The following is a 19420-nucleotide window of genomic DNA, read 5'->3' as shown; positions in this document are numbered from 1 at the left end:
CATGGATGGCAGTTAATCTAGCTCGATAGCTCTGCCACCAATACATCAAACATCATGTTCAACCCCAATCTCTCCAATCTCCCCACTGCCAATCCCTGGCGCAACAATCAATCGCAGCCTCCGGGCCGGAATCCGATCATAATCAACTCCGACTCAGAGGAGGAGGCCCCCCAAGCACCCCACCCTGGAATGGCGGCCTTTACCCGTATGTTTGCCCCTGACGCGTCACTTAGGAGCGCACAATTTTGGAGACGCTAGATGGCTAACATCAACGCCCTAGCAGGAAGACCCCATGTCCCAGTCCCCAGCCCCGGCATCGTCCCTGGCGCCAGCTCCAGCTCCAGCTCCACACCGCGACCGAACCCCTTCACATCCGCATCCGCATATACAATCCCCAGCGAACAAGAGAAGAGAACCCGCAGCCGACTACGTGAGGAGCGGCACGCCGCACTCTGCGTCCTGATGGACCGCGAGCTCCTCACAATCCAAGCCTTAACGGCACAGGAGGTTAGCACTTCCGCAGTCCCCATATCCCTACCTGATCTCAACCTGATCTCCATGATCTCCACCAGACAATCCCGCAAGCCCGCCGCCGCTTCCTCTCAACGCTTATCTCCCCCTCAGATCCAATAACAGCAGCCTCCATCCGCGCCGATCAATTCACTGTTCGGCGGCGTGGCTCGTCTACATCGTCACCGTTCGGCGCAGAGTCAACAGAGCCGATGCTTGTCTCCCGCGGAATTGTGGATGTATGCGAGAGTGATGACTCGGGGTGGTATAAGCCGGAGCCGGAACTAGCGTTTGGGTCCGCGATGGGGATGTCTTCGCCTTCTGCGTCGTCGTCGCCTGTGTCCAGTGCGAAGATGAAGGGGAGGGGCACGCCGGAGAGGAATAGAGCGAATAGGAGGGTGTCGTCCGGGCGGCAGCAGCAGCAGACGAGGGAGAGGAGGCGAAGGTGGAGCGGGGCGGAGAGGCAAGATTATGGCCCTGGGGCTTCGTTCTGATGCTTGCTCACGGTGACGGGCCGGGTCTATTTTATGAATGACGACTGATCTCTACGACCTTATGATGAAGGCATTCTATTTACGGTATTAATAGGGATCTAGGCAAATAAGACCAGTGGTTTTAATTTGTATAGCTCTTTCTCAAATTTAAACTCTTATACTTCGTACGCGGCCGTCTCGTTAAATGATAAAGCAAGCAACAGGAAGTTATCGTACACGTAAAACAAGTATTAAGGACGAATGATATCAAGATGTGAGGATCATGGAAATGGCAGAAGAGGAGGGCGGGGCCAACGAAGCCATTCTGCTATATATACAAAGCGAGCGCAACGAACCAATGAATCCAACGGTTCTAGGATGTTGCCAATAGACGTCAAGAGACCCGGCATAGCTACCACGGCTAACGACACTATCATGTATCGTCTATACCAACCCGAGAACTCAAGAGATGACCTGCATCAGTCGGTCGCGGTGACGGTTTTGCCGTACTGTGCCTGGAGTCGCGGAACTTGGCCCTTCAGGGCATTTTAGCGAGCGAGTGCGCCATGGTGGGCAATCTCAGCTGTTTGTTTGGTTTGGCTTACATAAGTAGTCCTTTCATCTTTCTGCGTTAAGCAAGCTGGCTGCATCTCCAACCTGCTTACGCTCAGAGACTTCCCTCGTGCGCATTCGTGCGCGAATAGCTCCTATGTTCATTGGCGTCAATCCTTGAGATGGCGCGGGATCGGGTTCCGAGTAAAAGGGGTGAAGTCTGTGTGAAGTAGAAAACCGAACGCGACCATCCCTCATGACTGGTAATTGTCATTGAAGGGGCTCCGAACTGGATGATAGACGGTTCAAATGGAGGTAGACGTCAGTGCCATACCTAAATTACATCAGTTACCACGCCGTGTTCTATGGTTCGGCTATACATACCCTTCCATGCTGATCAGCTTCAAGTCACCGCCAAAGTACCGCGCATACAAGCGACTGATGGGCAGCCCATATCCAAATCCTGCCATGGGCGCTTTGAAGTCGCTCTTGTCAAAGTCCGGGTCGAGGTTGGGGGTTTGCTCCACGGTTGTATACATGTAAGTCCAGACAAGGGGAATTGAGGAGCGCGGAATACCACCACCTTCATCGGAGATTTTGATGGTAATGTCTTCTTTGCCTTCGGCGACAATGACTTTGATGACCGGGAAAGCTTCTTTGTCTGCGCCATGTCTCTCGACCACGGCACGAAGAGAGTTCTTCAACGTCTCAAAGAGCATGTGAGACAGGTGTCCCGGCACATACATAAAGTTCAGGTCGTCCTTACAGACAAGCTGCACCTTGGGAGCCTCAAAAAGTCCGTAGTAATCCTCGCAAACAAACCGAGCGTTCTCAATTGCCTCGAGCGCCACCTCGCGCACATTTGTTTTTGTACATATGATACCGACGTAATTCGGATGGCGCACGTGCGTTTGTTCCGTGAGGGCGATATGTTGACCAATTAGCATTCGTATACCTATCCGAGACATGTAGAAGCGATCGAGGAATGATTGGATTGTCGAGTCGATTTGTAGCCGCTGCCGCTTCCGTTTCCATTCGAGAATGCCCTGTGCCACCGTAGTAACAACGCTGTCGTGTCGCCGCTTAATTTGTTGTAGAGTCTTCGCAAACCGTTCGTTGTAGTCATTTAACTCCGGAGGCCAGTCTCCCTGGTCATCTGAGGGGACGAAATATCTTCGAGCAGCAGCGGCCTTGCCATTCCCGTTACTATTTGACATGGCGGAACGGTACTGTCCCTCGCGAATACTTGGGTTTTGGGTGGTTTCGGCAAGGATCTTCGATCCACCCGTGAGCGTTCTGTTCGGACGCAGCAGACGGGCCTTGACTTCTTGAGTGAGGGTTGGTCGGGGTAGAGTGATGATTTCCTTTGAAGCATACGTCAGTATGGATCGCGCGCGGTGACGGTTGGTTGAGTCATACCTCGAACGACTGCGCGTACCAATCCTGGACCTTTTTGATCGAGGGCATTTCACTGAGCCCATCTGGGAGTTCCCCAAGGTCTTGAACACGATGTGCGAGACGGATTGGAAGTTCTTCTGAAAGAAATTGAGAGGCGCGAAACAGGGTTCCTATTGATAGAGGGCACGAGATCAGCCATTGCAAGCGATAGATAAAGACTAGATGGTCTTTTGAGCAAAAAAGAAAAATTGAAGCAAACTCACCAGTTGACGGTCGGTCTCCAAATTGAACCATTTGTCGGAGCGAAACGCCGGTTGCTGGAAAGCTGGCGTAATGCCTGATGGTGTCCATCAGGCGCTCCGACGGCTTCCACATGATGTCGAAAGCGAATCAGGCCGAGCGGCCGTCACACCCAATATCCCAGTTGGCTCGATATAATTATATGTTGACTGGATAATGATATTGAAACAATATGCGAGGGAGAGAAATATGGGAAGAGGATGGCGGGTGGTTATGACTGTCGTTGATCGTAAGTTTGAACTCGGAGAGCTCTAGACCTTTACTACCGAGGTTGTCGCCGATGCAGAGGAGCGGGAGCTCAGCGCGCAGATGATTGCAGAGAAGGATACTGTCAACGCCGGGAGAATGAAGAACAAAGTTGAGGCAGGCACTCAGATGGAAGAGTCTCTCCTGGGCCCCGGCTGAAGATTAATGAGGCTAATGGAATTTGGTAACGCTGGAAAGCAATGACTCTTTTTGGTCTTGCGGAGAGCCATAGGCCGGGGATGGTCACGTGTGGGGGTGATCCTGGTGGTTCCGTGGCTTGGCGGATCAGACGATCGCGCGCTCAAGAGCTTGAGCTTGTTAAAGACTCGCTGACGTTTATCATTGTCGATTACTGTTGATACATTCTACAGACAGTCAAAAACACCACAAGCTCAACGACGCTTCATCTGGCAACTGCTCCTGTGCGCTGAGTGTATACATACGTCGTCCCGAGGATCTTCAACCCGCGGCTTACCCCCACCTTTCGGGCGGTCCAGGTTTGGGAACATCGAATTGCCGGTGGAATGTGAACTTGCCTCCGGATCTCCCCTTCGCCCGAAAACTGGTTCAATTCTTCGCCGGTGAACTTCCGACCCCATGTTTTATATGTATGTATGCCATTCTTGTTTTCCAGTAGAGCTGAGTCAGCGTTCATGTGATGCCCAAACCCCTGATCACGAGACTGGCCTGAGCCTGAGAAATAAGTTCACTAGACCAACTGATCAGTTCGTCCGCATTCTTCAGGCAAGAACACCCTGGTTTTCCTATAGTAGTTAGTTGCCGAAAACCACCCTAGCGGAGGCCTGGAGTTGAGTTTGATATTCCGTATGCTCGTTCCACTGAACAAGGATCGCAGCTTCTGTTTAGTTTGCGCATTGGCGTGTCAAATATAATGCACTAAAGCCCTTGGGAATATTCTAGATTCTCAGTGCATTGCCTCGCGCAAGTCTTCCTAAAGACGCATCAATGATTTCACGGAGATGACGGAGCCCCGGCAGCAGATACCACCGTTGTGGAGTCTCATGCACGACATACTCGAAGGGGCCACGGTGATCGTAAGGTGATAGTACTAGATCGTAAGTTGATAAGCCGTTGCAAATAGAGAGATTAATAAATGGCGTATCCCAACAATGGTCAGTTCAAGACACAATGCGGGCCGCAACACCCTGCGGTTGGTCCCGTTCTGAGGAAAGGCCATATATCCGTATTTAGGCTCGATAATATAACGCGCGGCGGCGCGGACAGTCTCACAATTCTGAAAGTGCAGGCACGGCCCAAGGAACAAGGGTCGCACTTGTCGCTCGTCACCGGTACCAAGGGCTCATCCCTGCATTCCGTATTTCGCATTCCTCGCACGTACCGCCCCTTGTCTGTTATCTTGCCATCAACATGACCAGCTCTCTCAAGGCTCTCTCCCGCCCAGTTCTCTGAAAGGCCGAGAGGAAAGAGTTAGGCGCAAAGGTGGAGGGCAAGAGAGAGAGCCTCTTGTGGAAGGGTAGGCATCAATCGCAATTTAACTCGATTTCCTTTCTGGTTGAGGTGCTTCCCAAAAGCCAATTGAGCGGAGTCCTAACGACGCCGTCGCAACCGTGTGTTAATTTCCCACCTCATCCGCCTCGTGCGAGGCTGCGAGTCGCGACGCGCCGCCAGACGGAGAAGCAGTGGAGTCTGTTCATTGTTTGACATTCGTCGACCCAGCCAACCAAAAGAGTTTGCGACTGCGAAACTCCGGTACACTATCTCACTGGCTATCAAATCACCGTGGCGGAGTGTCTAGACCTTCAGGAATGCATGCTGCCATTTATTCTTCTCCTTCTCGATAGTCTTGTGTTTAAGTTTTCCCAAAGACCGCGCCGTTATTTGGATCTCGGGAGGAACGGGGACGCAATTCGACGACGGCGCAGCAGAAGGTCGCGTTGAAGAACAGGGTGAAGTCATTCAGATGGTCGAAATCAGGGCCTTCGGTCGAACCAGGTGGATCGGGTTGTATTGTTGTCAAGTGCTCCATGCTCCTGCAGCATACTCCGTAAGCGAGTGGAATTGATTATGATGCAAGCATGCGGCGCCGCGATGTCAATCATTTTCTTGTACTTTGGCGCTGCCAATTCATCACAATCAGTACTTTTGGCTTGAAGATCCAATCTATTCTTATTATGCCGCGCATTGTAGCGAGGTTCTCCGGGGTCAACACTCACACTTCTGCAGTGTTTTTTAAACGGTCACAGGAAGGATCCGCAGATTTCAGATTGCCCGTTTCGCCCTCGTGCCGTCACTCCAGAGGCTAGAGCAGGTAGCAGCGGCTGGAATTGACTCCATACTCCATTTTCATGAGTTCGCCCCTGGAGGTCTCGGTGGCAGGTTTGGCGGTGGATTCTTGCGGGCGCGGCAGCGGACCGCCTAGGCTGGTATAGGATGAGCCTCTGATCAGGAAAAAGTTTGGGAAGATAAAAAGACACAAAAATTCGATCGTTGAGATGGTCAGGGCTGAGAGCAGAGGTTGAGACGAGGTGAGGTGAAGAAGTACGAAGGCTCCCAAAGAGGAAATACAACAGAACGCACGATAGAAGGCCGGGCCCCTCTTTGGCCTCTGCGCGCGCTCCTCAGCCAGCAGCTCTTAATAGCGACCCATCCGCTTCAACGCTTGAGATAATCCGTTTATTTTTCTGCAGTTGGTGGACCGATTATTACTCTGCTCGGCCCTAATTCCTATTTTCTTGTTTATTTTTCTCTAACGCTTTTCGCCTGTTGCGTTTTCTTTTTCGGCTGTCACCTCTCGTGCGCTAAAAAAGGGCCAGGCTGCCTATGGACAAGGATTACACGCCTTCGACTCGCAAATGAGCTTTCGCCTGTCCTTTCTGCTAAACCGGTCGATGTATAAAATAGAAGATGTCACGTCGCCGTGCCTCCAACAGTGATACTTTAGCGTCATCTTCCGTCAACGAAGCCGTTGCCTATCCGTTCTACGGCATGCAACAGACTCATTCGTTTTCTCAACGGCGTGGGCCGATCGAAGGTCCTGATGGGCGGAGGCTCGTTCGCAGGGTCACCTGGCGCTCGTCCACCTACAAGCTCATGGCGTCCCTCTGGGTGCTGGGGGTTCTCTATATCGTCTGGCTCATTCGGGACACATTCTATTACCCGTTCATCTACTTCTCAAAACCGGCTGTCATGGCGAATGCTGGGGATGAGTAAGTCCTCATACTCTGGCCCGGGTACATCTCACTGGATGATGGACAATACTTATTGAATTCTGCTTACAGTCTGTTAGCTCAGTACGTGGGCCGTGAAGAGTGCGGCATCTCCTCTCACGCTTTATATTTACCTCCTTCCGGTGATCATTCTGCGTCGAGCGAGTTGTATTGCCAGTCCCGTGAATCATTGCTCAACTCTATGAGTAACGGCGGGCGTCACGGCTTTGGGGCACCTTATACGTCCCAAGGTGAGTGAGCTTCCATTTTCTCATCAAACGGTGGCTTTGGTTACTGATTTGAACCAAAGGTTGCTTCTATCACTGGTATACCGCCGCCGAGATTTGTGAAATCCTTGGTCGTTTCGATGGTGTGCTCTTTGTCGGTGATGACTCTTTAGCCGACGCCTACGCCGGGTTCAACATCCTTCTTCGCCAGGATCTTAAGCAAGGATCTTTGAAAGGGTGGGAAATGAGCACCACCCTGCAACCAACCTGTGGATGCGACTCGCAATTCACAAACCCAGCCTGCTCCTCTGCGCGAATTACCTCAAGCGAGGAACTATACTCCAGAGGAAGCAGAACCCAGACTCCATACATTTGCCCAACCAGTAAGTTTGCCGAGAACCACATTTCCCGAGGAAATAAGAGACTGACCATCTGATTAAGAAACACCACACATGTTCCTCCCTATCACCGGCTCACCCGCCTCAAGCCGTGACCACAACGCCTTCAAGACCCTCCTCGCCCGCCCCTCCGACTCAGACTCAGACTCGGAACCCAAACCCAAGAAACCCATCGCCGTAATCCAGAGCCTCTCCCTCTCAACCTCCTACTCCCTCCCCACCGCCAAAAACAGCATCGACGAATGGCTCACGCTCGCCAAAACCAGCGCCCGAAGCACACCGTTCCTCTGGATCGGCCCAACAGCACCAGGCCACCAAAAGCCACCCAGCGACAACGCCCACGCAAACAGTTGGCAATACACCCAAGATACGGCGCAGGTCGCGCAAGCCAAGGGCATCGACGTTCTGGCCATGTACAACGCGACATTACAGGCCGAGAGCTGGGACGGCTTGCACTACGGCGAGGAGGTGGCCCTTATGCAGGCGATGATGGTGAGTACGACCCAGTCCCAGATCCGTTATTCGACACGTCGCACCGCATATTACACCGCATCTTTCCTGTCCGACGGACGCTGACCCCTTACAGACCTTTAATTGGTTAGCTTCGCTTTAGTATACATGGGCTATACTACTTGTGTGTAGTGTGTGTAGGAGTTGTGTTGATGATGTATGACAGAATCAGAAAAAAGTTTGCCATGGTATGGATGATGCCTGGGCTGCTGGGCTATATGAAGGACGACAATGATCAAGGTATAGTATTAGTTTTCGTTTATTTTTCATTGCTTTTTCCCCCTCGTTTACGTGCCTATATCTGCAATTCACTTCGTATTTTCTTTTCTTTTCTTTTTGGCTACGATCTTAGACTTTATCTGCCGACAGTGCCGTGTTTTTTGCTTTTTCCTATTTCGTGGCTTGTCCATTCCTTCATCCTTGGCTTTGTTTTAGTTCAGCCTCTACACTCAGACTCCGTTGGAATTGTTCAATTTCATACTGTTGACCGACTTTTGTTGCGTTGGAGGAATTAATATGTGATGTAATCGGGTGAAACAGGAAGAGAGCTATGTACAGGCTTGGAAAGGTGCTCATACCCCCCTGGATAGAATTCGCTTTGTACCGTGAAATCGTTATGTTATTATATTATATACACATCAATATGTCGTTTTAGCTTTTGACGGAGTGGCAGGCAAGGAGTAGCCGCGCTGGAACCAACCCCTTTTCTTCTCCTCTAACTTTTTGACTTCTGATATTCTGCATCGCTAAAGCAAAATCGTGCAAAATCTATTCAAGCGATCATTGTGACGTGACGTGATGAAGCAGGATGCATGCAGGCTGGCGTAGCCGATCGTCCCTTGCTCCGTGTCAGACAAGACCCGCTCGACTGTCGAGTACTCTACAGGCACTCCGTTTAAACGTGGAGAGCGGATGTCTCGGCAGTAGCGAGGTGAGTCTCGTAGGGCTGCAGAGCCTTCTTGACCTCGGTCGAGGTAAACTTCTCAACCTGCTGGGGAGCGCGGCCAACGAAGGTGCTGGGGTCGAGGAGGGCGTCGAGCTCGCCGAGGATAGGGGCGAAGAACTCGGTGCGGCGGATGCGGTCAAGGAGGTCGTTGTTCTTGCCGTGCTTCTTCACGTTATCGGAGGCTTGGTGGGAGAGAACGCCTGATTTCATGTTAGCGAATGTCTGGAAAGTATGAAATGTGGGGACGTACGGATCTCCTCGTGGGCGTCCTGGCGGGAAAGACCCTTCTTGACACAGGCCATGATGACCTAGATATGTTTTATTAATTGCTGGAGGGATTAGGATCAAATTATAGGCTGCCTACATTCTCACTAGATGCAGGGTTAGCTTAGAAGTGGTACAAATTGGGGAAAGGTTGCCGACGTACGTTGCCATAAATGGAAGCTCATCGTTCACACGACGCTTGATGACTTCAGGGTACACCACGAATCCAGAGGTGACGTTGTCTGAATGGCGGTAAGCCGACAGAATTATACGTAGATCTAGACCATTTGAACTTACTGAGTAGGATAAGGCACGCGTCAGCGCAGAGGTAAAGCTCAGGAATACTGATGCGGCGGATGGCGCTGTCATCCTGTCCAATTATTAGCTGCCGAAGCGGGCCACGCAGATGGGGACGGAATATCTTACCAATGAACGCTCGAACCACTGAGCGGAGTAGGTGTCCAGGGCGTCCTTGGGGAGGTTCTGGAGGTGCCTGCCCAGAGAGCACAGACGCTCGGACCGCATAGGGTTGCGCTTGTAAGCCTGCATACCCTGGTCAGATCAAATCATAATTACGTGACGCACGGATAACCCACCATGGCACTGCTGCCAATCTGGTCCTTCTCAAAAGGCTCCTCGACCTCCTTGAGCATAGCCAAGTGGCGAATGTCAATACCGATGCGCTCGCAGGTGGATCCAAAGGAGCCCAGGGCGTTAGCTACGTCAACATCAATCTTGCGGGAGTATGTTTGACTAGAGATGATGAAAGCAGAGTTAAATCCGGCCTTCTCGGTGACGAGCTCATCCAGCTGCTCGACCTTGGTGTGGTCTCCGTTGAAGATCTGGAGGAACGAAGCCTGGGTACCGGTTGTACCCTTGACACCGCGGAAACGCAGATCATCACGCGCCCGCTCGAGGTTCCTCAAGTCCATCAGCAAGTCCTGAATCCACAAGCAAGCCCTCTTTCCGACCGTGACGAGCTGCGCAGGCTGTCCGTGAGTGAAACCGAGACAGGGCAGGTCCTTGTACTGCTTGGCAAAAGCAGAGAGCTTGTCAATGACAACCGCCAGCTTGGGAATCAGGATGTCAAGACCATCACGCAGGAAAATCAAGTCGGCATTGTCAGTGCAGTAGCAGGAGGTCGCACCCCAGTGGATGATTCCAGCAGCTGCAGGGGCAACCTGACCGTATGCGTGAACGTGGGCCATAACATCGTGTCTCCGACGCTTCTCCTCCTCAGCAGCAACCTTGAATTCTTCGTCCTTGATGGTGGTGTGCTTCCGCATCTGCTCAATAGCCTCGTCGGTGATGGGCAAGCCGAGCTCTGCACTGGTCAGTACATCCCTCCTCCGTGGGGCTGGCGGGTAAGCAGGATGAGGCACCTTTCTCGGCCTCCGCAAGCCACAGCCACAGCTGTCTCCATGTAGAGAACCGGTTCCTAGGAGAAAAGAGATACTTCATCTCGTCACCTATATGTCAAAACAGCTGTTAGTCTCCGATACAGCACAAGCATTGTTGGATCAGGAGGTACTTACTCGCATAGCGCGAGTTGAGAGGCGTCTGGTACACATCGTTGCTGGAAGACATGGCGTCAGACAGCAATTGGAACGGTCTCGAGGGAACTGAGAGGCTGCGGTATGAGAAAGGGGCTGAGATGGCTGCTGGAATCTGAGCTGTGCGGTCGAACGCCCCCGGACGAAATTTTGTAGCGGGGTCGAGGGCTTATCGGCGCTAATCACGTTATCGGCCGCTTATCGTCACATGACACTCATATTTGACCCCACTTCCGCTCAGGAACAGCCGAAATCGGCTCTCGAAGTATGGGGTACCGGGGTCTACATAGCTACCTCAACCGTCGGAAATTAACCATACCGGCTCATTGAGAATCTCGAAGTTAGTGTCAAGAAATAGGTTGTTATTTATGTGTAAATGTTAAGAATGAATTAAATTAGAAACACAAAGCCTTATGTTCATGTCCATTGTACCAGCAATCGGATGATTATTGCAGCGCTGCGAGTTGCGCAGCCAGGCTGCCCTTGTCGTACTTTGTGTATTTACCGCGGCCTTTATCAATCTCATGGTAACGGTCGTAGAATCGAGAGTACAGCGGCTCAAGCACCGCCTGGACTTCGCGAGCAAGCACATTTCGTACTTCTCGCTCCATATGGAAGGACTTGTGACGTGCAACGAGATCATCAAAGCTCGTATTGAACGACTTGAACTTGTCCTTGATAGCATCCTTGTCGCGGGACGACAAGGCTTTGACGATGGCGCTGGAATCGACGACCCCACTTGACTGAGGCCGATTGCCGCCCCTACCAGATGTGTATTGAACGTCGAGCAGGTAATGCGACGTCTCCTTCCAAGCATCCAGGTATGTTGACGTTGCACGCTTGCGGAATGTGTCAATCCTGGAAATGCTGTCTGGAGAACCGAGCAGCTTCGCTAGCTCCGGGCTTGATCGAATAGCACGGTCCACGAGACAAAAGACGTTTGACAGAAAAACACCCTGAGCAGCTTTTGTTCGGTGCAAATTTCGGCTCCGAGATTCCAGAGCGATCAGGAGCGTCTCGATCACGTCGAGGACGAAATGGGAGAACAGAACATTGCTGTCTGGGTTGACATCCAAGGGAGTATTCATTGATGAAGTGGATGTTGAGCGCCAATTTCCATCTCCCAAAGAAGTCAAAATGGAGGCTAGAGGCTTCTGGTACCCAGTGAGCTCTATGAGAGAATGCATAACCTTATCCACAAGAGGCGTGGGTGCGCCATTTGGCGGAAGCGTGGGGATAGCCAAAGCACTGCGCTTTGTCTCCTCCAGGATTTCTGCAAGAGAAGATTTTGCGGTTTCCCGGACAGGCCTCAAAGCCTCCAGAAACAGACTCTTGAGTTCACCCGTCTTTAGTTCAATATCGTAAGACTTGGCTGTGACGATATCAATGATCTCAAAAGCCAGGAAGCAGTCCGTGAGGAGATTTGACCGAATGTATTCATTCAATTCTCGTAGAGTTTTTGAGTATTCGGCAAGCGCGGAGCGGCAGGTCATTTGGAGAACTAGTCCCCGATGGTCTCCCGTAAATATTTGATTGATGGCTTCCCATTCGGCATATATGAAATTCTCTAAAGCGTTGGAATAGATTCCAATACCATTAGTGCCCTGCTTGTACGGCGACTCATCTGCCGCTCTTCGTTTCAAAGTGTTCAGGGATGCGATGGCCAAATTTTGTGTGCTAGTTGTAATATATGGTCCTCTAACATCGGCGTATATCCTAAGGGCAGGGCTGCCTCCCTCACCACGATGCGGGGTATGTACTGCTGCCGAGCTGATTGCAACGCAGATGGGCGCGATTTCGGCTATCCTGTCCTTCGGGATCGAAGGGAACGGAAGGTCTATTCGGGCAGAAAAGTTAGTTGCCATCCTAGTCAACCTAGTGCAGAGAATTACCTTTAGTCAAGTAGTGCAGTGGCTCAATAGGACTGACATGCTCGCCCAACTTGAGTCGCAGCAGGTCTTGCAACTTTGAGTTACCGATGCCCAAGAGAGATGTGAATTCGCTGATGGCCTTCTGGTTCGATTTCAAATTTGTTGACGTGAGGTCCACTAATGCATTGTCCACGCGTCTCATAGCCGCCAGGTACTGTGATAGATCGTCCATCTGTGGTCTGTTCATTCCGAATAGGGTCAGAAACGTACAGAGTGATGGGATGCATGCAACTCACCCGGCCCGAATTATGCCCTCCTCTCGGTTCTTCGCATCGAGAGGCTTTCGCAGTCGCTCAATCGCTTCAACTACCCTGTCAATATTGCTGTTGGTAATTTGGAGCGATTGTGTGTTGCTGTATATGGGGCCGATAGCATGCTTGACGACATTTCCGCCGGTTTCGAGGCGTACAAGGGACCCCTGGATCTTCTTTGTAAGGAGCTTGAGTTTCTCCAGGTTGGCGTACAGCACTTCCACCTCAGCGCTGTCCTCGGCGAACGCCGTATTCCTCGACGCGACCATGATCGATGGAGTATAGTGATAAGGACCATGCCCGAGATAGTAAATGCGGGGATAGCTAGCAGCAAGAAACGAGGCCCCTGGGCCCTGGCTGGGTAGCTCAGTTCCTCATGAAATAAAGTGGGTAAGATTATCGATGGGTCATGCGAATACCCCGTAAAAGTGGTTGACTGGTTGTAGCTGCTGGACCCTGGTCGGAGCAGCAGCCAAGAGCTCGACTTACGGTCGCGGCCCGACGATGATCCAAGGGGGGCTCGAGCCACTAACGGGCCATGTCCGAATAGTCATGTTGGGGTGCACAGCCACAATAATGAGTGACGTCACTCTCATACGACTGCAGCGTCCCTGGAGATCGACACTGGACAGACAGGGCCTGGCCGCGTCCGACTGGGATTTGTGCCAAGGAAGAGTGACATGAATCCGACATAAATTCCCCCCAATGCCCCAATGCATTCTTCATGTCTTCTTTACATCCTCATGCCAGGCGTAGTGCCCTCCGCAACATGGGCGCTGCGAGGGCATTCTGTCTTCGCTTTGCTCCTCCGGCCGCCCTGATCTATGTGGGCGGCCGAGTCCTCTGGTCAATTGAGGCTGCTCGCAACAATTCGCAGCTATTCCTAATACCCGAACCCAAAGCGCCATACTCGACCAACTCGGCGCAATCCGCCCGCGGACAGTCCCATCACTCAATCAAAAATGTCCGGAATGATTCTGATCGTGTCGAGGGGCATTTCCACAGTAGTGAAGACTCCTCGTCTATATGGTCACATGTGATGCAGAGATTCGAAGGCGTCAAGCAATCTGTTGGTTCGCCGGAGTGGATAGAGCTCGAGCAAATCAAGCACTATATAACACCAGATTGGACCAGGCTTCTCCCAGAGACAGTGCAGAAGCTGCAGCGCGAGCTTTCGATGGCTCCCGGTTCCCTAGCAGACGAGATCTGGAGGGAGGCACAAGATCCAGACTTGAACCCAGAGATACTCCGAGGCGCCACGGTGCGCGTTAGCGATAGCCTTTGCAATGACGAGCTGGAGTTCAGAAAGAAGCGCCAGCAGCATGCTGTAAAAGCGCTGTCCGCCTACTTGAATATTCCGGAGGGGGATATACACCCAGATGATGTCCCGATCATCTCCATGTGTGGCTCAGGAGGTGGTCTGCGTGCCCTTGTCGCCGGCACCGGCTCTTACCTGGCTACGCAAGAGGCTGGTCTCTGGGACTGTGTGACTTATACTGCTGGTGTTAGCGGCAGTTGCTGGTTACAGGTTCTCTATCATTCTTCCATTAGCGGATGCAACTTTACCAGACTTGTGGCCCATCTCAAGAATCGGCTAGGAGTACACATGGCATTTCCACCGGCAGCACTTAAACTGCTTACGCATGCGCCAACAAACAAGTACCTCCTCAGCGGTCTGGTCCAGAAGCTGAAAGGAGATCCTGGCGCCGATTTTGGTCTGGTTGATATCTATGGTATGCTGCTGGCAGCACGCTTGCTTGTACCCAAGGGCGAGCTTGGATCCTCGGACTTTGACCTCAAGCTATCAAATCAGAACCGCAACATCGCTAGTGGAGCTCACCCGCTTCCAATTTATACTGCCGTTCGCCATGAGATCCCAGTTTTGGAGAAAGCGGAAAAGAACAAAAAGCCAATGCCTGAAGACCTTATCCGAGAATCACAGAGTGAATCCTGGTTTCAATGGTTTGAGTTCACCCCTTACGAGTTTTTCTGCGAGGAACTCAACGCGGGAATACCTACCTGGGCACTTGGAAGGCACTTCAAGGACGGAAAGAACCATGTACCAACTGGAACGACACCCATGCCTGAACTCCATGTTGGCAGTTTGATGGGCGTATGGGGCAGCGCATTCTGCGCGACGCTCTCGCACTACTACAAGGAAATCCGTCCACTTATTAAGGGTATTACCGGACTTGGCGGCATTGATTCTTTGATTCAAGGAAAGTCGAAAGATCTCATTAGAGTACATCCAATCGACCCAGCGACGATACCGAACTACGTGCTAGGAATGAAGGACCAGCTACCTCCATCCTGTCCCGAATCCATCTTCCAAAGCCAGCATCTACGATTGATGGATGCAGGAATGAGCAACAACCTCCCTATATACCCATTGCTCCGTCCTGGCCGCGACGTCGATATCATCATCGCCTTCGACAACTCAGCCGACATCAAGCAAGAGAACTGGCTATCTGTCGTAGACGGTTACGCCCGCCAACGAGGTATCAAAGGCTGGCCTATCGGAGCCGGCTGGCCCCGAGCAGCCGACACCCTCAAGGAAACAGAGCAGAGCCTACGAGAACCAGAGAACATGTCCGAAGAAGCGCTCAACAAGAAAATCACAGCGGCCCAGGACGCTTCCAGCCCCTCATCTCCTAACAGCACCAACAAGCCCTCCCCGGACTCGCAACCACCTCCCACAGACACAGACCTAGACTACTGCAACGTCTGGGTCGGCACAAAGCAAGAACGCGTCTCAGAAAAGGAACCCCCCCCCTCAAAACGCCTCTTCGACCCCCGCCACGCCCACACCGACCCCGACCACTCCGAATCAGATTTCCACCTCATGCACCCCGACGCCGGCATCGCAGTCGTGTACTTCCCGCTCCTCCCCAACCCCTCAGCCCCGGACCTCCCCTCCTCAACATCCCTCACAAAACCCTCACCAGCCGACAGACCCTCCGGGTCCCAAAACGACTCGAAATCGAACGACATCGTGGACCCCGAGAAACCGCTCTCCCCGCACCCGGCCACCATCAACCCAGACGTCGACGACTTCCTCTCAACCTGGAACTTCGTCTACACGCCCGAACAAATCGATGCCGTTGTCGGTCTCGCAAAGGCGAACTTCGCGCAGGGCGAGCAGCAGGTTAAGCGTGTTGTAAGGGCTGTCTATGAGCGGAAGAAGAAGGATCGGCTTGAGAGGGAGGAGAGGAAGCTTGAGCCGCATAAGGAGGGGTTGAGGCTGAGTTGAGTTGAGCTGAGTTAGGGCTAGCACTTGTCATACCCTTTGTCAACGGATCGACCAACCAACAGGTCTTTGGCCATATTTTCTTTTGTTTGTTGCGTCATTAGCGGTTTTGAATATGTCTGTACAGGATACACGATGTACGATAGAATAGACATGAAGCATCTGTTGCCTATTTATTATGCCACATACTGGAATATATATTTGGGAAAAGCTAGATATTGTTAGGGCATTTTCGCGCCATCAAAGATTAAAGATGTTATACATTATTGTTTTTCTCGGGTTCCTGAATAAATATACATTATACAATTAAACTCGGGCTGGGTATTTATACATCAGTAGTACTATACACTACTTCGACTCACCGCTGTCATTCTTGCCTTTTCCCTTTCCATCGCCGTCTTTCTCTTCCTCATCTTCCTCTCGCAACGGAGCATTCTCCCCCTTCTGCGCTGTCCCAACGCTCCGAACGCTCCCATCATCCGTGCTACTGCCATCAATATCAACCTTGTCCTCTTCCGTCTCGTTTCCACTCCCCTTCTTCTTATCCTTCAATCTCCAATCCTTGACTACCGTCTCCGGAATCGGTTCACCAGGCTTCGGTTCCGTAACAATGCCCCTGGAAACGGGCCTTGTTCTCGCTTTCGCGTCCGTGACTTCTGTGGTATCATCATCCGCATACCGCCAGACGACCTTGAGCCGATCGAGCGCCTTGATTCCCTTTCTGGACGTGCCCTTGACTCCGTCCATAGCGTCCCACTCGATTTCGAAGACGCCAGAGTCGTATTTATCACCACCTTCAAAGTACGGGTTGAACCAGACGTGGGCGACGGACGTGACCATTGCGAGCCCTGTATAGGAGGCGGCTTTGCTGCGGCGCTCGAAGTCGATGTTTACGTCGGGAGAAGGGAGGATTAAGGGTGACGAGGGACGGAGGAAAACGGCGTGGGTGTGTTTCTGAGGTGGTTGCGAGGTATTTGTTGTTGCGGGTGTTGTTGGGCTGGAGCTTGAGGCGGCCGTGGTAGATGTGACAAGGGAGGAGTCGGACCCGGTGGCGGATATGGGTTCTTGCCCTTGTCCTTGGATGCTTGAGTGAGAGGTCTTGGTTGCCTTGAGTTTCTGTATAGGACCGGGCTTCTTGAGGTTGTCGTTGCTGCTGCTAGTGCCATTGTTATCGTCGTCGCTGGTGGCGTTGGACGACTGTGACTGTGACTGCGACTGTGAGGTATCATCCGACATGATAGCCCGTTCATCCTTGAGGAACATATGGAACTGCTTGATCTTTTGCCCATCCTCCACGTATCCCTCGACCGCAACCTTGACCCCGTCCCGCAAACCCCAGACATGGATTTCGAGGATCTCAACCGGCCGCTCAACGTAGCTCTTTCCCATCTCGTTCGTCCACCGATTCACATATCGCACCCAGCGTAACTGACTGGGTATACTGACGCCAGAACCAAAGCCAACCCTCATCCGGCGCTCCGTAAACCTCTGCAACGCATCGTCCATCTTCCACCCCTCCTGGCTAATTAGGTACGAGCAGGCCATTGTCCCGCTACGTCCCTTACCAGCCTTGCAATGGACGACGGCAATTCGTTGCCCCTTTTTCTCGTCTTTCTTGTTCTCCTGTCCCTCCGCCTCGGACCCATCCAGCCGCTGCAACCAGTTCCGCATACTAGCCACAACCTTCGGAATCAGCGCAAAAGGCGGCGGGTGGTGATCCGGGAATGGAAAGTGGTGGATTCGCCCATAAACCTCCGAGTCAGGGTATCCTGTGCCCTCGCCACGAAACTCCCAGATACACCAATCGGCTCCATGTCTTTCGTCGAGGAAATTGACGAGCTGCTTGAGGGGTGTGCGGTATGCGATTTTAGGGTAGTTTGTTGACGGGCCGGAAGTAGCGATTACTTTATCGAAAGAAAAGTAAGGTTAGATAACAGCGATAAACTCAATCAAGAAAGCCAACAGTCGGATAGGGCAAGGAAATGAGGCTGGGCTGTCTCACTGTTATCGGCGACATAGCAAAGGTCGAGACCGGTTTCAGCATGTTGTAGACGGGGCCCAGCGACGATTTGTCGTAGGATCGAGGCCTGCGTTGGGCGGAAGCCAAGTGTGCAGGTTAGTCTGGGCACTGCTAAGAGAAGCTGGGAGTGGGTTTTGGGGTGAGGTGGAATGGGGCTGCATACCATGAGTTGAGAGTTATATCCGAACAAGCACGAATTTTGCTACAAGGGATGAAAGACTTGACTGGCACCAAAACAAAATATGCAGAAGCAATGACCGTGGATGAGGCAAGTTATCTTTATGTGATACGTCGAAGAACGCGTTCGAACCGGGGCTCCTCCTTCTCAACGGTCAACGGGCGCCAAGAAGATGATGTCATCGAGGCGTCTTGTTTGCCCTTGTATAGCCTCATCGCCTGCCGAATCGGATCCATTGTATACACTGCCTCTTGAAAGTATAAGATCCAGGGCTGAATGCAGCTGAAATGATTTGGAATGAATGTCACACTTGTTGATTGAAGACATTACATTAGATAATAACAATAGCATCACAGATGCTTAGCGCCAAAACATAGTAATACAGCCCGCAGTATAACCGTTGATATCCCAATCATTCAAATAATCAGACCCATCCAGGATGCGAATCCGAATACGCATACGAAGCCCAGCGTAAAAATATCCAGCCCCTTGCTCAATTTAAGCAACCCCATAAACACTCCCAACAGGAATCGTAAACCTCCCCGTGGAGTTGCTAGCAACACTGACGTTCTTCTCGCCAAACGCATAGAACTCCTCAAACATGCCCTCGCGCCACTGGTGCTCAACAGAGACAGTCCAGTTGGGGTACGTAGCGGGTTCAATCTGTGCAAGGATGCCGGCGTCCTTGCAAGGGGCATAGTCGTCCTGCGTGCTTGTACCGTTGCACGTCGTGTTGAAGCCCGGTGTGTTCTGCGAGGCGTGCCCGAGGATGTTGAAGCTGTAGACGCAGCCGCCGGGCGAGCAGCCTAGGGCAAAGTGCGAGACGTGCCATGTCAATGCTGGGTTTGTGGGGTCGGCGGTGCGCTCGCGCTGGGGCATGCGGAAAGCGGCTTGCGGAACTCTGGCGGTGGTTGTTGATGTGAGGGAGAGGAGGCCCAGGGATAGGGTTGTGAGGGTTGATGTGAGATGCATTTTGGTGGGTTGTAAGTTGTGGGTTGCAGATTGTTTGTTTATGGAAGGGGTATAGAGAGATGGGTGGTTTTGGAGAGAATGTTGTACAGAATGCTACTCAAGATGTAGGGAGGCAGGACGGGAGATTATTATAACGGAAAAGCACTGCGCGATTAGAGTAGTATGGTAGCGAAAAGTTGAGACAATTGGAAAGCACCGACTATAAATGGAAGATCGCTTGGCGGCGTCTGAACTGCAGATCCCCAGGGGTTCTAAG

General features: G+C 52.0%; 8 protein-coding genes across 8 annotated transcripts; 3 read left to right on the top strand and 5 right to left on the bottom strand.

Annotated features, from left to right (window-relative positions):
- Positions 1–10: 10 nt before the first annotated feature.
- Positions 11–1097, top strand: BDW74DRAFT_48829 (uncharacterized protein). Its single transcript, XM_073732937.1, has 3 exons — positions 11–205; positions 281–507; positions 573–1097. Exons 1-3 carry the CDS (start codon positions 55–57, stop codon positions 1002–1004), a joined length of 810 nt encoding a protein of 269 aa, XP_073588874.1. The 5' UTR covers positions 11–54; the 3' UTR covers positions 1005–1097.
- Positions 1098–1647: 550 nt separating this feature from the next.
- On the bottom strand, positions 1648–3595 carry BDW74DRAFT_48770 (PDK/BCKDK family protein kinase). The gene is made up of 4 exons (XM_073732935.1): positions 3197–3595; positions 2955–3103; positions 1920–2899; positions 1648–1869 (listed from the first exon to the last, which is right to left on the bottom strand). The coding sequence occupies exons 1-4, from the start codon at positions 3306–3308 to the stop codon at positions 1806–1808; spliced, it is 1305 nt and encodes a 434-aa protein (XP_073588873.1). The 5' UTR covers positions 3309–3595; the 3' UTR covers positions 1648–1805.
- Positions 3596–6003: 2408 nt separating this feature from the next.
- BDW74DRAFT_48750 (uncharacterized protein) lies at positions 6004–8258 on the top strand. The gene is made up of 5 exons (XM_073732934.1): positions 6004–6667; positions 6740–6918; positions 6978–7277; positions 7336–7784; positions 7879–8258. Exons 1-5 carry the CDS (start codon positions 6366–6368, stop codon positions 7903–7905), a joined length of 1257 nt encoding a protein of 418 aa, XP_073588872.1. The 5' UTR covers positions 6004–6365; the 3' UTR covers positions 7906–8258.
- ade13 (adenylosuccinase ADE13) lies at positions 8043–10599 on the bottom strand (the record flags this gene model as incomplete). Its single annotated transcript, XM_073731243.1, has 9 exons — positions 8043–8948; positions 8999–9056; positions 9113–9119; positions 9176–9254; positions 9310–9382; positions 9439–9555; positions 9609–10336; positions 10395–10481; positions 10548–10599. The coding sequence occupies 9 exons, from the start codon at positions 10597–10599 to the stop codon at positions 8698–8700; spliced, it is 1452 nt and encodes a 483-aa protein (XP_073588871.1). The 3' UTR covers positions 8043–8697.
- Positions 10600–10906: 307 nt separating this feature from the next.
- On the bottom strand, positions 10907–13176 carry BDW74DRAFT_144514 (EXO70 family protein). The gene is made up of 3 exons (XM_073723051.1): positions 12733–13176; positions 12458–12675; positions 10907–12402 (listed from the first exon to the last, which is right to left on the bottom strand). The coding sequence occupies exons 1-3, from the start codon at positions 13014–13016 to the stop codon at positions 11012–11014; spliced, it is 1893 nt and encodes a 630-aa protein (XP_073588870.1). The 5' UTR covers positions 13017–13176; the 3' UTR covers positions 10907–11011.
- A 303-nt stretch (positions 13177–13479) lies between these two features.
- Positions 13480–16253, top strand: BDW74DRAFT_48666 (putative phospholipase A2 (PlaA)). The gene has a single exon (XM_073732933.1). It carries the CDS (start codon positions 13517–13519, stop codon positions 15995–15997), a length of 2481 nt encoding a protein of 826 aa, XP_073588869.1. The 5' UTR covers positions 13480–13516; the 3' UTR covers positions 15998–16253.
- Positions 16254–16263: 10 nt separating this feature from the next.
- BDW74DRAFT_144511 (putative phosphatidylinositol-3,4,5-trisphosphate 3-phosphatase) lies at positions 16264–18287 on the bottom strand. Its single transcript, XM_073723050.1, has 3 exons — positions 18178–18287; positions 17997–18081; positions 16264–17898 (listed from the first exon to the last, which is right to left on the bottom strand). The coding sequence occupies exons 1-3, from the start codon at positions 18178–18180 to the stop codon at positions 16343–16345; spliced, it is 1644 nt and encodes a 547-aa protein (XP_073588868.1). The 5' UTR covers positions 18181–18287; the 3' UTR covers positions 16264–16342.
- Positions 18288–18483: 196 nt separating this feature from the next.
- BDW74DRAFT_144509 (uncharacterized protein) lies at positions 18484–19390 on the bottom strand. The gene has a single exon (XM_073723048.1). It carries the CDS (start codon positions 19162–19164, stop codon positions 18691–18693), a length of 474 nt encoding a protein of 157 aa, XP_073588867.1. The 5' UTR covers positions 19165–19390; the 3' UTR covers positions 18484–18690.
- Positions 19391–19420: the final 30 nt, after the last annotated feature.

Source organism: Aspergillus multicolor, assembly GCF_047715735.1.
Source record: "Aspergillus multicolor strain CBS 133.54 unplaced genomic scaffold BDW74scaffold_2, whole genome shotgun sequence".
Taxonomy (NCBI): Eukaryota; Fungi; Ascomycota; class Eurotiomycetes; order Eurotiales; family Aspergillaceae; genus Aspergillus; species Aspergillus multicolor.
Note: the sequence above shows the minus strand (reverse complement) of the source record. Positions and strands in the feature narration are given on the sequence as shown.

What these genes read in the sequence shown, in the direction of transcription:
- BDW74DRAFT_48666 (XM_073732933.1), top strand. Translation starts at nt 13,517, where the DNA reads ATGGGCGCTGCGAGGGCATTCTGTCTTCGCTTTGCTCCTCCGGCCGCC.
- BDW74DRAFT_48770 (XM_073732935.1), bottom strand. Translation starts at nt 3,308, where the DNA reads ATGTGGAAGCCGTCGGAGCGCCTGATGGACACCATCAGGCATTACGCC. An exon ending in TGGAGACCGACCGTCAACTG is followed by an intron (nt 3,104 to 3,196) that starts GTGAGTTTGCTT and finishes CTCTATCAATAG; the next exon opens with GAACCCTGTTTCGCGCCTCT. An exon ending in GGTACGCGCAGTCGTTCGAG is followed by an intron (nt 2,900 to 2,954) that starts GTATGACTCAAC and finishes TATGCTTCAAAG; the next exon opens with GAAATCATCACTCTACCCCG.
- BDW74DRAFT_144511 (XM_073723050.1), bottom strand. An exon ending in TTGCTATGTCGCCGATAACA is followed by an intron (nt 17,899 to 17,996) that starts GTGAGACAGCCC and finishes CTTTCGATAAAG; the next exon opens with TAATCGCTACTTCCGGCCCG.
- BDW74DRAFT_144514 (XM_073723051.1), bottom strand. Translation starts at nt 13,016, where the DNA reads ATGGTCGCGTCGAGGAATACGGCGTTCGCCGAGGACAGCGCTGAGGTG. An exon ending in GAGGGCATAATTCGGGCCGG is followed by an intron (nt 12,676 to 12,732) that starts GTGAGTTGCATG and finishes CGGAATGAACAG; the next exon opens with ACCACAGATGGACGATCTAT. An exon ending in ACTGCACTACTTGACTAAAG is followed by an intron (nt 12,403 to 12,457) that starts GTAATTCTCTGC and finishes CTGCCCGAATAG; the next exon opens with ACCTTCCGTTCCCTTCGATC.
- BDW74DRAFT_48750 (XM_073732934.1), top strand. Translation starts at nt 6,366, where the DNA reads ATGTCACGTCGCCGTGCCTCCAACAGTGATACTTTAGCGTCATCTTCC. An exon ending in ATGGCGAATGCTGGGGATGA is followed by an intron (nt 6,668 to 6,739) that starts GTAAGTCCTCAT and finishes TTCTGCTTACAG; the next exon opens with TCTGTTAGCTCAGTACGTGG. An exon ending in TCCATACATTTGCCCAACCA is followed by an intron (nt 7,278 to 7,335) that starts GTAAGTTTGCCG and finishes CATCTGATTAAG; the next exon opens with AAACACCACACATGTTCCTC.
- BDW74DRAFT_48829 (XM_073732937.1), top strand. Translation starts at nt 55, where the DNA reads ATGTTCAACCCCAATCTCTCCAATCTCCCCACTGCCAATCCCTGGCGC. An exon ending in TGGAATGGCGGCCTTTACCC is followed by an intron (nt 206 to 280) that starts GTATGTTTGCCC and finishes TCAACGCCCTAG; the next exon opens with CAGGAAGACCCCATGTCCCA. An exon ending in AAGCCTTAACGGCACAGGAG is followed by an intron (nt 508 to 572) that starts GTTAGCACTTCC and finishes GATCTCCACCAG; the next exon opens with ACAATCCCGCAAGCCCGCCG.
- BDW74DRAFT_144509 (XM_073723048.1), bottom strand. Translation starts at nt 19,164, where the DNA reads ATGCATCTCACATCAACCCTCACAACCCTATCCCTGGGCCTCCTCTCC.